The sequence below is a fragment of the Mesoplodon bidens genome, assembly GCF_964165515.1.
Source record: "Mesoplodon bidens genome assembly, contig: HAP1_SCAFFOLD_96, whole genome shotgun sequence".
NCBI classification, from domain to species: domain Eukaryota; kingdom Metazoa; phylum Chordata; class Mammalia; order Artiodactyla; family Ziphiidae; genus Mesoplodon; species Mesoplodon bidens.
This window is the reverse complement of record NW_027671845.1, coordinates 1930072-1944643: the sequence shown is the minus strand read 5'-3', so window position 1 is coordinate 1944643 and position 14572 is coordinate 1930072. Positions and strand designations below refer to the sequence as shown.

Genomic DNA, 14572 nt, shown 5'->3' with positions numbered 1-14572 from the left:
CTTGAACTGGAACCTATTTAATATGTTTTAAATTTTGGTTTTCAATCGTTCAGTTTGTTACTAGTATATGGAAATATGATCAATGTTGTGTATTAATGTGTATGTATTGATTTTATATTCTGAGATCCTGCTAAAGCAAGTTATTATAATTTATTATGAGTCTACTTATACATTCCTTGGAATTTTCTATGTAGACAATTATGTCATCTGTAAAGAATGACAGTTATATTTCTTCTTTTCTAATATGTATGCCTCTTTTTTCCTTTTCTTGCTATACTACACTAACTAGAATCTAAAGTACTAAGTTGAAAACTAAGATAAGAGTGGACATTCTAACCTTGTTTTTGAACTCGGAAAAGCATTCATTCTTTCACCATTTCATGTGATGTTAGAAGTAGGTTTTTTGATGTTCTTTATTAGGTTGAGGTAGTGACCTTCTAATCCTAGTTGTCTGAGCATTTTTAATATGAATGGGCGTTGAATCTCGTTAAGTGCCTGTTCTGTATTAATTGGTGTAACAGTACGTGTTTCCTCTTTAGACTCAATCTGGTAGATTACATTGATGATTTTTTACCATTGAACAAGGCTTGCATCCCTGGAATAAATTCCACTTGGTCATAGTCTGTTATTCATGTGGATTCTGATGGTAGGTATTCTTGTGGATTTCTTCTAGTAGGGTAAATTCTGGTTCCCCCAAAACGTCCGTGTTTAACCCCTCCTATGACAATATGTGAACGTTACCTTGTATGGAAAAATGGACTTTGCAGCTGTGACTAAGTAAAAAATCTTGAGATGAAGAGATTATCCTAAATTTTCTGGGTGGGCTATATATAAACACAAAGAGCTGTATAGGAGGGACACAGGAAGAGTCAGAGTTGGAGAGACCATGTGATGAGGGAAGCAGAGATTAAAGTGATGCACTTTGAAGATGGAAGAAGGGACTAATTCCAAGGAATGCAGGCAGCCTCTAGAAGACAGAAAGGGAGAGGAAACAGATTCTCCTGTAGGGCTTCAAAAGGAACAAGCCCTGAGACACCTTGCCTAATATCAGACTACTAAGCTGTAAAAACTTTCTTTCACAAAGGGTCAAGGAGGGCTGGGAGCACACATGTGCTGCCCACCTGGACAGAGGGGGACCTGTGAGGCTGACCTACAGATTCTGTGGAGGTGGAGAGACATGAGCCCCTTTCTTCTCCAAGCTCTTTGCAGGGTCCAGCAGAGAGTCATGCCACCTGTGGAAGCCTGCGGCCCCAGTTTTGCATGCTGGTGGTGTAGGGGTCATGTTCAGGGAATCTCTGTTGTCCTAACACCTGCCTGGGTCCTGGGGAAGGAATCAGAAGTCAGAAGCAGGAGAAGAGCCTTTGGCCAGCAGGGAAGGGGGGGTGAGGCCCAGGGCAGGTCCATAAAAGATCAGAGCATCTCAGTGCTTTAGGAGGAAGGGGCTTCAGAGGTGGGCCAGCACAGGCTGTGACAGAGGCTAAGCGGACTGGGAGGGGAGGCACTTCTGGGAGACAGCGGGGGTCTACTCCCTGCCCCTCATTGTTTGCTCATCTCACTCTAATGAGGGGGTCATTTCCCCTGCTCTGATGATTCGAAGCCTCTGCCGACACCCACAGGACGGTGACTGAGGCCTCCACACTCCTCAGCATGGATCCCAGCTCCCACTCAGATCTGGGGCCACAGACACCTCTCCCACCCCCTGCCGCCCCTGTGAGCAAGCTGTTCTTGTGAAACGTGGTCATAGTTTGTTAGGAGGACCTATTTCCTATGGGGATACAAACCAGTGTTGATACCAGTGCACACACACGTCCAGCCATGGGTGCAAAGGGAAGGGACAGTAGCTCTGGGGTGTCTTTGCAGACCCGGAGGCCCCGGACGCCAGTCCCCACGGCCACAGCCACATGGGTCCTCCTCCCTCAGTTGAACGAGATGCTGCTGCACAGAGATCCCACAAGTTCCACAAAGGGGCCCGACTGTCCTTTCCCTTATACACACCTTTAACGGGTGCCCCATGAATCTCCCCACACCCATTCCCCTTGTTGCCTCCTCATTGGGATGAAGAGGTAGCTGCCTCCACCACTCTCCACATTGCAATAATCCCAGTGGAACTAGAGGATGCTCCCGCTACGATGAGGCAGACAGTCCCGTCCCCATGGCCAAGACTTTTCGTCTCTGGTCAGGCCACCCACACAGGAAACCCTGGATGAGCGGAGGGTCATCCCAGCGCCGTCGTCTGGCCACATGAGGAAAGCGGAGAGAAGCTCCATAATGACAAAGGCTGTCTCCAGGCTCCATCCTAGAAACTGGTGAGTGTCCAGAGGGCTGAAAGGCACAAGAGCAGCTCTGCCTCCCCAGAAGGTTCAGGGATGCAGAAGACGGTACAGATGCCCCAGAAGGGCCCTAGCCTAGCAGGCGTTAGAGAAGGGGCTGATGAGGGGGTCCCTGGGGAAAGTGAGAGCTGTGCGTTCCCAGGGGCAGCCTGAGGAGTCCTTGTCTATGTGGAGGAAAGGTGTGGCCACCTGTAGACCCAGAGCTCCTGTGACCTCCCTCATCCTTCCTTCCTCTCAGGATCGCTCTCTGTGGAGCAGCTCAACACCAACAAGATGACAGTGGCCTGAGAGCATTTCCCACGAAAACGATCTTTGTTCACAATTTACATACATCACTCCAAAGGTCCTCCTCCCACACCCACCTCCCCCACCTCCCTAACCCCCCCACAATCCCGCTCCCCCTCCCCACCCTGGTGGTCCTGCCCCCCTCCCTTCCCCCCACATCATCCAGGATCAGCACTGGGAGGAGGAGGAGCCCCTAGGCTCCCCAGGGGGCTGCCCTGGGGCCTCGCCCTGGAGGGCCGGCCCAGCTGTTCCCTACTGGCTGCAGTGCTTCTTCCTCCTCTTCCCACGCTTCTTTGTGTCAAACGGGTCACGCTTTCTCTTTCTCAGCTGTGAGGGGCGAGCCAGCCCCAGAGCCAAGGCTGGCCTCCCAGAGACGCCGAGGCCAGCCCCGGGGATGGGCAGCTTCTCAGCAGCGGCTGGGCGTCCACACAGAGCCCGCTTCCTCGACTTGGGAGCGGCTGGTGGAGCTGGGCTGAGGCCTCTTCTCTGAGAGGAGGGGGACTGGGGAGCACTCTGGGCCCCCCAACCTCCAGAGGAAGCCAGGGCTGAGACATGTGCAGGACTGAGGGACATCCCGAAAGGCACCAGTATATGCTGAGAGTCTACGATGAAGACGCTTTGGAGCACCTCCTCGTTCTCACTGGACCCGTCCCTGGGCACTCGGGCCTCCCGAAGAGGAGAGGCCTTTCTGAGAACAGACGCATCCCTGGATCTCAGTAGAGGGCCGGTGCGCCTTTGAGCCTGGGGAGGGGAGAGCCGTACGGGCCGGAATATAGAGAACTCCTGACGTCCTCCAGAGGGAACAAAGACTTTGGGCCAGCACAGGGCAGTGTCTGTTTGGATGAGCCTATGAAGAGCCTGAGAATCAATCTCTGGTGGGCAGGCTTCATCACTGACCCCTAGATGGGGGTCTTGGTCGTGCCTCTGGGCACCTTGGCCGGCGTCGGACTCAGAAGGACTTGAGGCCATTCCGGGTGCACTGTGACTCGGGGCTGCCCGCACACTTTCAAGGCCAGGAGTCGTTTCTGCACGAGCTGGTAGGAGGGAGGAGGACAGTGACGGCTCCACACACACGTGTGAGAGGAGGAGCACTGGGCAGTGGGACAATGGCCCTGGGGGGGAGGAGGGGACGGGCGACCCCAGGACTCGAATCCAAATACAGACACTGTGGCAGTCCTGCCATCCTCCTGCAACTGATTCCCAGCTTTGTGACCTTCCCTCCCCTCCCGGCTCCCTATCCTCTCCTTCCTTTCACCCTGCACTGCACCCACCCCAGAATGGGCCCTTCCCCATGCCAGGTGTCCCAGGCAGGGGAGGGATGGACAGCGCTATGTGGCCCTCCTGTTCTGGAGCCCTACCTCTCCCCTGTTCACTGGGGTCCCTCTGTGCCCTGGTCTTCCTGAGTGTCCCTTGTGTCCCCTGTTCTACCGGGGATCCCTCCCTCCTCTGGCTCCCCTGGGTCATCTGGGTTCCCCTGTCCCCTGGATCACCTGGGGTCCCCCTCCCGTGGGGTCCCCTGGCTCCCTGAGTGTCCCTCTCCCTCCCCTGTCTCACTTCTTCGGGGGTGAGCCCTTCCTCCTGCTCCAGCTCCTTCTCTAGGGCCAAGAGATCCAGCTGTGGGTCTGGGGAAAGCAAATCTGCCAGGAATCCAGGGTGAATGACTGCCTCCACCTAGAACAGAAAGAAGAGGCTGTGAGCATCCTCGGCCAGGAGTGGCCTGTGAGACAAGAAGGCCAGGAGGGAAAGTGAAAAGCAGAGACCCACCCCACTCTCCTCCACAAGGCGGGGATGGTCAGCGCGCACACACACACACACGCAAACATGCACATACACAGTCACACACAAAAGAGCACATATACAGAGGCACAGACACAGACACAAAGGCATACACACAGATAGACACAAACATGTACACACAAACATCTGCGTAAACCTCCCCTAACACCAGGCTCAGGAACAAGGAGCTGAGCTTAAGTCCCAACGGCCTGAGCAGAACCCAGATCTTGGGTGCTGAGAGTTCCATGCCCTGGCATCTTGCAGACCCCAGTCTCCAGGCCTAGCCTACTTTGGTGACAAAGTCCTCCTGGGAACACAGCTTGTCGATATAGCTTAAGAGATCCGGGTCCGAGTAGGTGCCGTCCTCTTCCTGCTGCAGCTCATTTCCGTCCTCTCCCCATTCTGCATCTGAGTCGCCTGTGGCTGAGTGGACGGGCCCCACCAGCGCCTCCATGATGTCCATATACTCCCTCACAGCCTCAGGTGGAATGTCCTCGGGTGCCTTGGGTTCCGGGGGTCGCTGGGACCCGTGTGGCTTCGGGCGGGAGGGCTGGGCCCTGGGGCCGGACATCCTGGGAGCACAGGCTGCGGCAGAGCAGGAGGAAGGGAAGGAAGGTGAGGGGCTCCCGGTCTACCTCCTGACCACCGAGCGCACGCTGGTGAGGGCACTGTTGGGGGACATTGATGTGGGTGTGGGGGGGTCAGGACCACCTGAAGCTTCATGCACAGTTGGAGGGGGGAGGTAAGGGGGCATCTAAGAGAGTCACATATAAGGAAGTGGGGAACCTCCAATTTTCTAGGGGTGTCCCCATCAAGCCCACTTCTTAGGCAGACTTTGTGTGCAGTCCTTTGACAGGGAGGCGTGAGAGAAGTTACAAGATTGACCAAGTCAATACCCCGTAGTAACAAAGGGCATCTGAGACCCCACCCCCCACCCCCCGCCTCGGTGGCTGTTTTGCTTGAAAGACCAATGCCCCTGTCTTGAAGGAAAATGATCCACATGGGAAGAGTGGCCAACCCTGGGCCCCTGTTACCTGTGCGTTCAACTCCAGTGGGAACCTGGGTGGCCGGCTGAAGGCCCACTTTCGGGGCTGGGGGCCCCCGAGGATCCAGCTTCGGTGGGGCTGGAGGAGGCAGGCCCTGCGCGCACTGCATCCACTGCAACTGCTGGATCTGCATCTCCTCCTCTGCCTCAAATTGCATGAACCTGGGGTGTGACGGAGGCACAGGCCATCCTGAGAAAATGGCCTGGGTTCTGGAGCCCAACAAAGGCAGCCAAGAATGAGGGATTGGGAGAGGATGTGCCTTGAGGCTGTCCACAGCAGAGAGCTGCTCCTGGAACTGATACAAGATCTGGGACCCTTCCTGCCTCACCAGCACTGGAGAGCATTCAACAGCATAGAGCCAGGTCGCTGCATTGAACCAGGTCAACGGGACACGTGGCTGACCCAGGGGGCACCCTCCCCATGCCCCCCATCCAGAGCCACATGAAGGGCTGACAGCCAGAGGCTGGAACAGGCATGTGTTCCCCACAGGGGTCCTTGCCCAAATCCAGGACCCTGGGTTGGGACTGAGAGTTCTGGAACGTAGACCTGGAGACAGGGCTCAGGAGAGGCTGGACGATGTGGATGCTGAGCTTAGAGGACAGGCCTTCCTTTCCTCTGAGAGGTGCTTGTTTGTTTGGTTTTGTTTCTTAAACCAAGGGGATTACCGTGGAGCAAACACTGGAAGGGCCAGAGACCCTTGGGCTGATGACAGCTGGCTTCCCCAGCTTCTTGAGGGATGCCAGGGTACCCACTCAGGCCACTTTTCGTGAGGAGAGGGGGTCCCAAATCTATGTCAGTGGCCGCCAGCCAGCCACCACTAAGGAAGCAGCAGGCTGGCGGGTGGAGCTCTTTCCCCAGCCCAGCCCATATGGCCGGAGTTGGACCCCTACTGGACTCACAGCTTCACCCTGCCCCGTCCTGAGACCTTCATGTGAGGGCAAGGGTAGGTCAAACTCAGGGGAGGGCAGAGCTCGTGGTGGAGGAAGGACAGAAGACCCAAACTCTCAAGGTGAGGGAGGGGTTTCTGGAGGACTGTAGGGCCTCTGGGCTGCGGGCCCCCCGTTCCGAGCGACAGCCCTTCTCCTTTGTCCTCTCTGATGAGCACCCCCACGGCCAGACCCTGCCCTCACCCACTCGCCTCACCCTCCACGCAGCCCCTGGGCCCAGGACGCTGACTCACTTTTGTGCCATCTCGTAGTAGATCATCCGGTCAGAGTTGCTAATGTGCTGCCATTCCTGCACGGCCCTGCACAGTCCCTCCTCCAGTGTCATGGTGGGCTTCAGGCGGGCCAGGGATCGAAGCGCTGGGCTGTAAGCACTCAGGGTCAGTCTCTGTGCCCAGCCCAGCCCGCACCTGCCTGACCCCACCCACCAATGTGGACCACACATCACTCAACACAGCATGACTGAGCAAACAGGAGAGGGAGAGGCAGGTGTCTGGGAGAGCAGAGACAAGCCTTCCCGGCTACGGCTGTCACCGCCTCACACTCACTCGAGGATGACCATCCACTCCCAGGCTAGAGCTGGGACACTGTGCCTTGGGGAGCTCTTTTCCTTTTCAAGGCTGCCTTTTCATAATAAAAATCACCATCATCAATGAGGCGTGGCATGTGCCAGGCAATCTGCTCACACTTCATAGATTAGCCCAAGGAGTCTTCTGCACGGTCCTCTGAAGGTGAAGTGTGATTGTCCCCTTTTTACGAGGGACCGCAGGTTTAGGATGGAAATGCCTGCCAGGCTCACAACTCTAGTGGGAGAGAGCCCATGCCCTTAGGAGAGCTCTACCATCACCCTGTTCCTAGTGGAATTCTCCACATCAACAAAGTCGAGGCGTGCATGAAGCGCTCTCCTGGGCCCCGCGCTCCTCCCCCTTCTCCGAAGTGACCTCCCCCGGCCACGTACACTCAAGTGCTGTATGAAAGGAGACGTCAGCACAGGAGAGTGTGGCATCCACTCCTTGGCTCCTCAACTTACACCACGACCCTCTCTGACTGCAAGTCTTCAGGCCATATTACCAGGAGAATCATGGAAGAGCAAGCTGGCTAGACTCACAGAGCGGTGGTGTCAGTTGAGATAAGGCACATTTCAGTCATGATGTCATGGACTGGCAGGCTCGCCCGTATGACTGACAGTGTGCCTTCTCCTGTCGTGGACATCGCCCTCACACCTCGCTTCCAGTATCCCTAGAAACCTAACCTGCGAGTCCATCCCCAGTTCCTCTTTATCTAAGAGCTCCGATAAGCTCATGACCCCCTGAGCGTTCACTCACATGAGAAAGCAGGAAAGAGCTTCTGCATCAGGACTCTGGGGAAGGTGTCTCCGGGCCAGTGGCTTGAGGCGCTGCCACCGTCGGAAGTTACTGTACACGCTCTGGTGGTTAGAGCAGTCCTCCTGCGAGGCATAGGGCTGGTTGGTGTCCAGGCTGCCCTCCCTGGAAGTGCCATGTGGCCATGGCCCAGAGTTCACTGGGCGAATGTTAGGGGCCATCTGGGCAGCTGGTGGTGGAGCTTGAGGAGGAAAGCCTGGGGTCCAGCCTCCCTTGCCAGCCTGAGTAACTCCAACAGCTGGAGCAGTCACAATGGTCTCCATCGCAGGGGTTGCTAAGAATATGGGTGCAGGACATGCAGCACTCCCGCTGAGGGCCCCTGGAGCGCTCCAGTTGAGGGGGCCCTGAGGAACGATAAAGGTCTGAGTCTGGGGGGCCTGCACTGGCCTCCCTTGTGACCTGACTTGTACAGTGAAGTTGCAAGCCCCAGGGGCACTGGGGCCACAGCCACCATTAGCCACCAAAGGCATCCTGGGGAAAGCTGGCAGCCGCAGGCTGCTGCCAGGAGGGAATGCGGGGGTGATGAGAGGTGGCAGGTGCTGCTCCCAGGGTGGCCAGTGCTGGGTGCCAGGAATGGGTGGAGGAAAGGACACTGCCATGAAAGTAGACAAGGAGGCACCGGGGTTCATGGTGACATCCGTTCCCAGCACTGCAGATGCTGTTGAGGCAAAGGAAAGGAGTGAATGGAGGAGGAGAATGGGCAAGTGGGACTGAGGCTTTCTGTGGCATCAGAGTGTAAATCTCCACAGATGAGAGACTCTTGGACAAGGGAAACTGCAGCGTGCAAATGTGTTCAAGTGATTTTCATGCCCTGACCTCCAGTTGAGAATTATTCCACTGGTGACCCCACGCCCATCCACCAAGCTCCCTGACCCCTGCCTGCCGAGAAGAAACTGCCTCAGCAAGCACTCACTTGGAGAGCCTCCCTAAGGCACACCCTGGCACCTAAGCCTCACAGGCTGTCTCCCAAGACCTGGAGCTGTGTGGACATCTGCTCTGTGAGAAATGCCCCTCAGCCGGCGTACTAGCAGGTGGGGCCTTCTGCAAGGTAAGTTCTAGGCCCCCAAAGGCCCTTTGTGGACAGGCACTGTGTAAAATATTAGGGCCCCACCTCCTCCTCAGTCCTCCTTTTCCTGATGCTCAGTATAAATCCCCTCTTTCTTTCCTAGCCTCACAAAACAAAACAAAATGCTGGAAAATATCTCTAATGGAATCCTGATACAAACCCATGACACTGGCCCAGAAAGCACCTGCATCTCCGAACAACCCACAGCAGATACGTAACATGGGCCAGGTCCTGCCACCCCTTCCCCAGTGCCCAGAGTCACTGTCATCAGTCAGGAGTTCTGTTCCTAGGGGCTTGGGGTGGTCTGAGAAGTAGGCGCATGTCCCTTAGATTCTGTCATTTCACAGCCAGTGATGGCTGCAGAGGATTAAACAAGGGCCAGGGAATTGTCATGTTACATTGGTCGTGGGAGTATAGACTGCCTGTGGTCCTTCCCCTTCCAGCTCCCAATAACGGAGAGACAATCTGAGATGCAGGCATAAGCCAGATGCCATGGCGATCAAGTTGTCTGAAACACATCCCTGTTCAGGAGAACAAGGTACACACCACGGTGCACCTAACTCACCAGAACAGATGTCATAGGACGTTTAATAGTAACACAGAAGATCATCTTCCTGATCCTGGGCTACACTCCTTCCCCCTTTAAAAGAGGAAGCAGGCTTCATAGACATTCCACCCGAAACAACCCCACTCCACATCTGTTCCCTGTCCATGAAGGAGTGACCTGAAATAGGAACAAACTCTTCCTCTCAAGGCAGCCTGAGGGTCCACCATGAGATACTGGACAAGATGAAGTAGGTCTGAAGTACTGCCATTCCACAAAAGGAAGAACAATTCAGAGCAACTCAGGAACCTGAGCCCTCTCTTGGCTGAAGTTACTCGTAATGGTTGCCCATCCCCTGTTGAATCCAAGGCAACAGTTACCTGAACTGACAAGTGAGCTCTGGGCTGGGAGGAGTGGACGAGGTGTGGGCTGCGGCAGTTAGAGTAACCCCCTGCCTAGCTCTCGGAGAGGACACTTCACTGCAGGTGTGGCCACACACAGCCCCATTGAATAGTTTTCTCACCAAGACCATCTCTCCCCACGGCCCCCTGAGATACAGTATGCTCCTGTTCAACCCCCTTTGAAAGATACGGTGAGGCAAGCTTCAGGTGCCTGAGGAACACAATACAGCTCTAGGCTTTCCTCATGACCCTCCCTGTGTCACCACCAGGACGTCACACACATCCTTACACACACGTTTCAAAGTGGCTTGTCTCCCTTCTAGAAAGAATCAGACTGTCTGCTGCCATCCTTTCTCCATAGCCAGGGCAATTCCTCTGGATCCACCTCCAACGACCCCTCCTCCCCAGGGCAGTCTCAGGTTTCTTCAGGCTCCCCAGTCTCCCCAGGTGAAATGTCCTTGTGCGTCCAGTGCTCTCTTCTCCCTCTACTTCAGTCCAACTGTGTGCCCACAGTTAAGTGTAACGTGTGAACCTGAAGGATGTGAGGATGGCAGGGTCTCTGAGAACACACCCCCAGCCTATAGGCTTACCTCCTATTGAAGCCATCCTGCAGGCTTGGGCACGGACTACTGCTGCCTGGTAGCCTCAATGAGAAAAGTCAAGACCAGGAGCCAGAGAGCGACCTGCTTCAGCAAACGCTCGGGATCCAAGTCAACGAGGGACACGTTTGAAAGTAAACCGGAAAATGCGGGCTGAACCGTTCTGCGGTGGGGGAGGGGCAGAGGGCACGTGGGTCGGGGTGGCGTGCGCTGGGGGGACATTCCACGAGGGCTCTGGCAGGTAGGCAAGAACCGGAAGTTCCTTCCACCTCCCACAGTGGCAACACAATTGGCGTGTGCCTCTTTAGGCAGTTTATAAACTGTTGTTTTGATTCACGGCACCGAGGTTGAGCATGACAGTCCCTTCCTTTCACGTCTTTATCCATCAACCTAGGTTTTTTTTTTTTGTTTTGCGGTACGCGGGCCTCTCACTGTTGTGGCCTCTCCCGTTGCGGAGCACAGGCTCCGGGCGCGCAGGCTCAGCGGCCATGGCTCACGGGCCCAGCTGCTCCGCGGCATGGGGGATCTTCCCAGACCGGGGCACGAACCCGTGTCCCCTGCATCGGCAGGCGGACTCTCAACCACTGCGCCACCAGGGAAGCCCTGGAGCTTTTATAATGAAGGAAAACTTGTATGATTTACAACCAATAACTTCATACTAGAGGAATGGTGAGGCAAAATATTGTACCCAGGCACTCGAGAAAGGCAGGCTTCCTTGTTGCTTCCTCCCTTTGTTCAGTCATTCAACCAATTATTTACAAGATTCTCACTCATAATTCTGATACAGTATTTGAAGGACTCTTCTCAAGGCCACTGATACAAAAATTGCACTGTGCAAAAATTAGCCAGTCCCAATACTGCAATCACTTTTGTAATACTTCAAAATCCTACACCCCACAGACAGAGATAATCAAATTAGCCCAAATGTAACTTGGGAAGACCAGTCACAGAAGGGAGTATCTAAAAGTCCTTTGGATCATGATCTCTGACTATTCCTGCACAGAAGGTGGGGGCGGGCATTGACTACTGAGAAAAAACATCTCTGGACATGCATCACAAGCCTCAGAAGACAGTTCATCTTCCACTCAATCACGAAACATTAAAGAAACGAAGAGATACCATGTTTGTGTCTTGTGGAGTTTTCAAGTCTGCACTTGGAGGCGCTTAGTGCTGTTACATGTGAGGGGTCTTCAGAGGCATCCTGTTGAGTGAGAAATGCTCTAATCTTGCATTTGACCAGAAAGCGGATCTGATGATTGAAGTTTCTTTGGGAAGTATTACAAAGTCAGGTCAGTAAGTTGATCCCGCTACTATTTTTGTTGTTGTTGTTTTATTGTCAACTGAAATTCTGCAAGATATTATAAAAAAGGAGGGAGGGAAAATAAAATTGTTCCCATACTACCTGTTGAAATTGGCCCAGATTGTCAACTCTTTTCTCAAAATTATTTTTTAAAAAACCCCAAAACCGTACAAAGGAAACACCTGTGAACACGGAGAAAAAATATTCTAGTAGAGTAAATGCGTTGGAAAAACTCTAGGAACGGAGTCAGGAGACAGTATCTTAAGAGTGTTTCCCAGGTCTGAAATTCTTTGCTAGCATTGTTCTTTAACGGAAACTTCAGGTGTGCTAGGAAAAAGGACCTACTGTTTTTTGAAAGGCATTAACAAGAACCAAGGAACGGCAGTCCAAAGGGCATGAAAGTACTTGCCCCAATTTGAGGCTACTGTGCTTACAGCGGAGCTCTCCAGAACTCTTTGTAGCTAAGTGCATGGGTTTCACGAGTGCAATATAAAACTCACGAGTGCACATTTCCCAAGAGCTGGTTTTAAGAAGAGACCGTCACGAAGGTTCCCAGCGAGGAGCGTCGCCAGAGAAGTTCCGCAGCTTGCCCGACCCTCCATTTCTGTCCTCTCCTGCAGAGACCTCCTAGGCCCGCGCACCCCGCGCCTGCACGCCCGCGCACGCCTGTGCACGCCCACTGGGGCGGGTCTCTCGGGCACGGCGGACCGCCGTCCTCCAACAGCTCCCGGCGTCTGCTGGGGCAGTTTGCTCCGGAAGACAGGAGCGCATGCGGGAGCGCGGAGGGTGGGGCCCCAATGGCTGTCCGGCGGGGGAGGGGCCTGTCATGGCGGCCTGTAGAGTCAATTCTAGGAATCCTGAGGTAAGGGGTACGGGGACTTTTCACCCCTCAGGTGTCACCGCTCTGCACTGTTGTTCACCCTGTGGGTTATTTGTGCCCTTGTCCATGTAAGGAGACTCCCCACAATGTGGATTCACGCCCCCATAGAGCTCGATTCCCTTGAGATGTTTACCCCAGGATTATCGGCACCACTGGGGAGCCGGCTGCATGAAGGGTTCAGTGATTGCGGGGCCTACAGTGGGGGCTAAATAGTGTGTGCGAGCTATTAAACAGGTGCCGTTCTAGTCTGCGCGTTGTGAAGAGTACAAAAGCTAGAGGGAAGTTCTTGCGAGTTGAAAACCCTCATCTGGTTCCGAAGGTGTAGCTCAGGTGATTGGAAAATGAGTGAAGATGGAAGGAACACACTCATCGTTTCACTAGTGTCTTCCTTCTTATAAAAACATCAGTCAACACTTAGGTTCAAACTGCATTCTTCTGTCGGTGATGCGAGCAACTTTGCTGAATGTGGTAATAAACATGTATTTGTAGTCTGGTGTCAAATCATGATTGATTTGCAAGCATAGATGGGGTCTGTACATACTTAATTGGTTGGTGGGAATCTGATAGGTAGTCAAATGTGTGGGTTGGTTTTGTCCGTGGATATTTGTGTTTGAAGGGAGGTCATGCCTGTGTTTTTGTGAGAGTGTGTAAGAGTGAGTGTTGTATTTGGAGGGTGTTGAGATGTGACGCAGGCATACTCAAGGAGTTGGTGGTTAGGTGTTTGTAATTTGGTGTTTGGGGAATATGTTTACATGTGTTTTTTTCACCCCTGAATTTGGGGATTTGTGTGTGTGTAATGGTGGATTTGGAAGGATTATCTGCATATGCGTAAGGGCCATGTCAGGAAAAGTAGTGGTGTATATTACTTTGGGTGTCCAGTCTGTTAATTTTGTATATTTGGGGAATGTAGGCTGATCATTTGTGTATTCAGGGCATGTTGTATGGTTATGGGGTGTTTGTGGGTGTGCATTTTCAGGAGCTGTGTATGTATATTTGGATGTGTAGAGGGCAAGTCTGTGACTATTTTATGGGGCTGGTGGATGTTGAATGTGTAGGTATGTTGTGTTTGTATGATCCTGTATTCTGCAAGATGGCAGAGTTCATTCTGTGTGAGAGGTTGGGAATATGGGGTTATGTATACGCCAGTAGTGTGGTACTGTATGTGTATTTGGAACAAAGGGCGTATAGGGTGACATTATTGTCTATTTGTAGTGTACTGGGTAATCGTGGTTCTATTTGGGACTTGTGGAGAGTTGTGTGTTAAATGAGTTTGTGTGTGTATTCAAGGGGCATGGCCACTTGGAGGAATATTTGCTGAGGCTGTGCATTTGTAATTTTCAGTAGGAGCCTCTTAGGCTTATGTATTTTGGGAAGTGAGTATATGTGTATCTGATAGAGAGGTGGGGTTCTATGTTTCTACAGGGAAGATGGACAATTGCATTTGTATGTATTAGAAATATGTGATACGGGTATTTGTTAGTACTTGCATATGTGTGAGCTGGCTCCTGATAGCTAGGGATAATTTGATATATGGAAGTTGTTTCATAAATGGTTTGCTGGAGATATTTCCATGTATCTTACTTGTGTATTCTAATCCGTGTGCGTGTCCATCATCAGGTGCATGCATTATCAGAGTTTGTTCATAAGGTATGGAGTTGTTAGGAGTATTCAAAGTGTATTTCTTTGGAGAACGCTAGGGTGTTTATACATGTGTTTGGTAGGAGTAAGAGGTGGTCTGTCTATATATTCAGGGTGAGGGTAGAAATGTATATACACACACACACACACATATACAGTTTGTATGTTGGAGTAGTGGTGGGGAGCTTGTATTCTGGAGAGGTAGCATAATGTATAGTGTTTGGGAGGGGATCCATATGTTCAGGGGTTAGGAATATTTGCATGTGTGTGTCCATAGGTGTGTGAGAATTGTGTATGTATCTTAGTAAGACTGCAGAGGTTGTCGGTGTTTTTCTGTTTTGAGTGTGTCTGAGCATTTGGGGTGTATACTCATGAGTAGTT

At 52.8% G+C, this 14572-nt stretch overlaps 1 protein-coding gene across 1 annotated transcript; it reads right to left on the bottom strand.

Moving 5' to 3' along the window:
- Positions 1–2717: 2717 nt before the first annotated feature.
- On the bottom strand, positions 2718–8362 carry LOC308610916 (NUT family member 2G-like; the record flags this gene model as incomplete). The annotated part of the gene is made up of 2 exons (XM_081259901.1): positions 2718–3614; positions 7706–8362. 2 exons carry the CDS (start codon positions 8360–8362, stop codon positions 2868–2870), a joined length of 1404 nt encoding a protein of 467 aa, XP_081116027.1. The 3' UTR covers positions 2718–2867.
- Positions 8363–14572: the final 6210 nt, after the last annotated feature.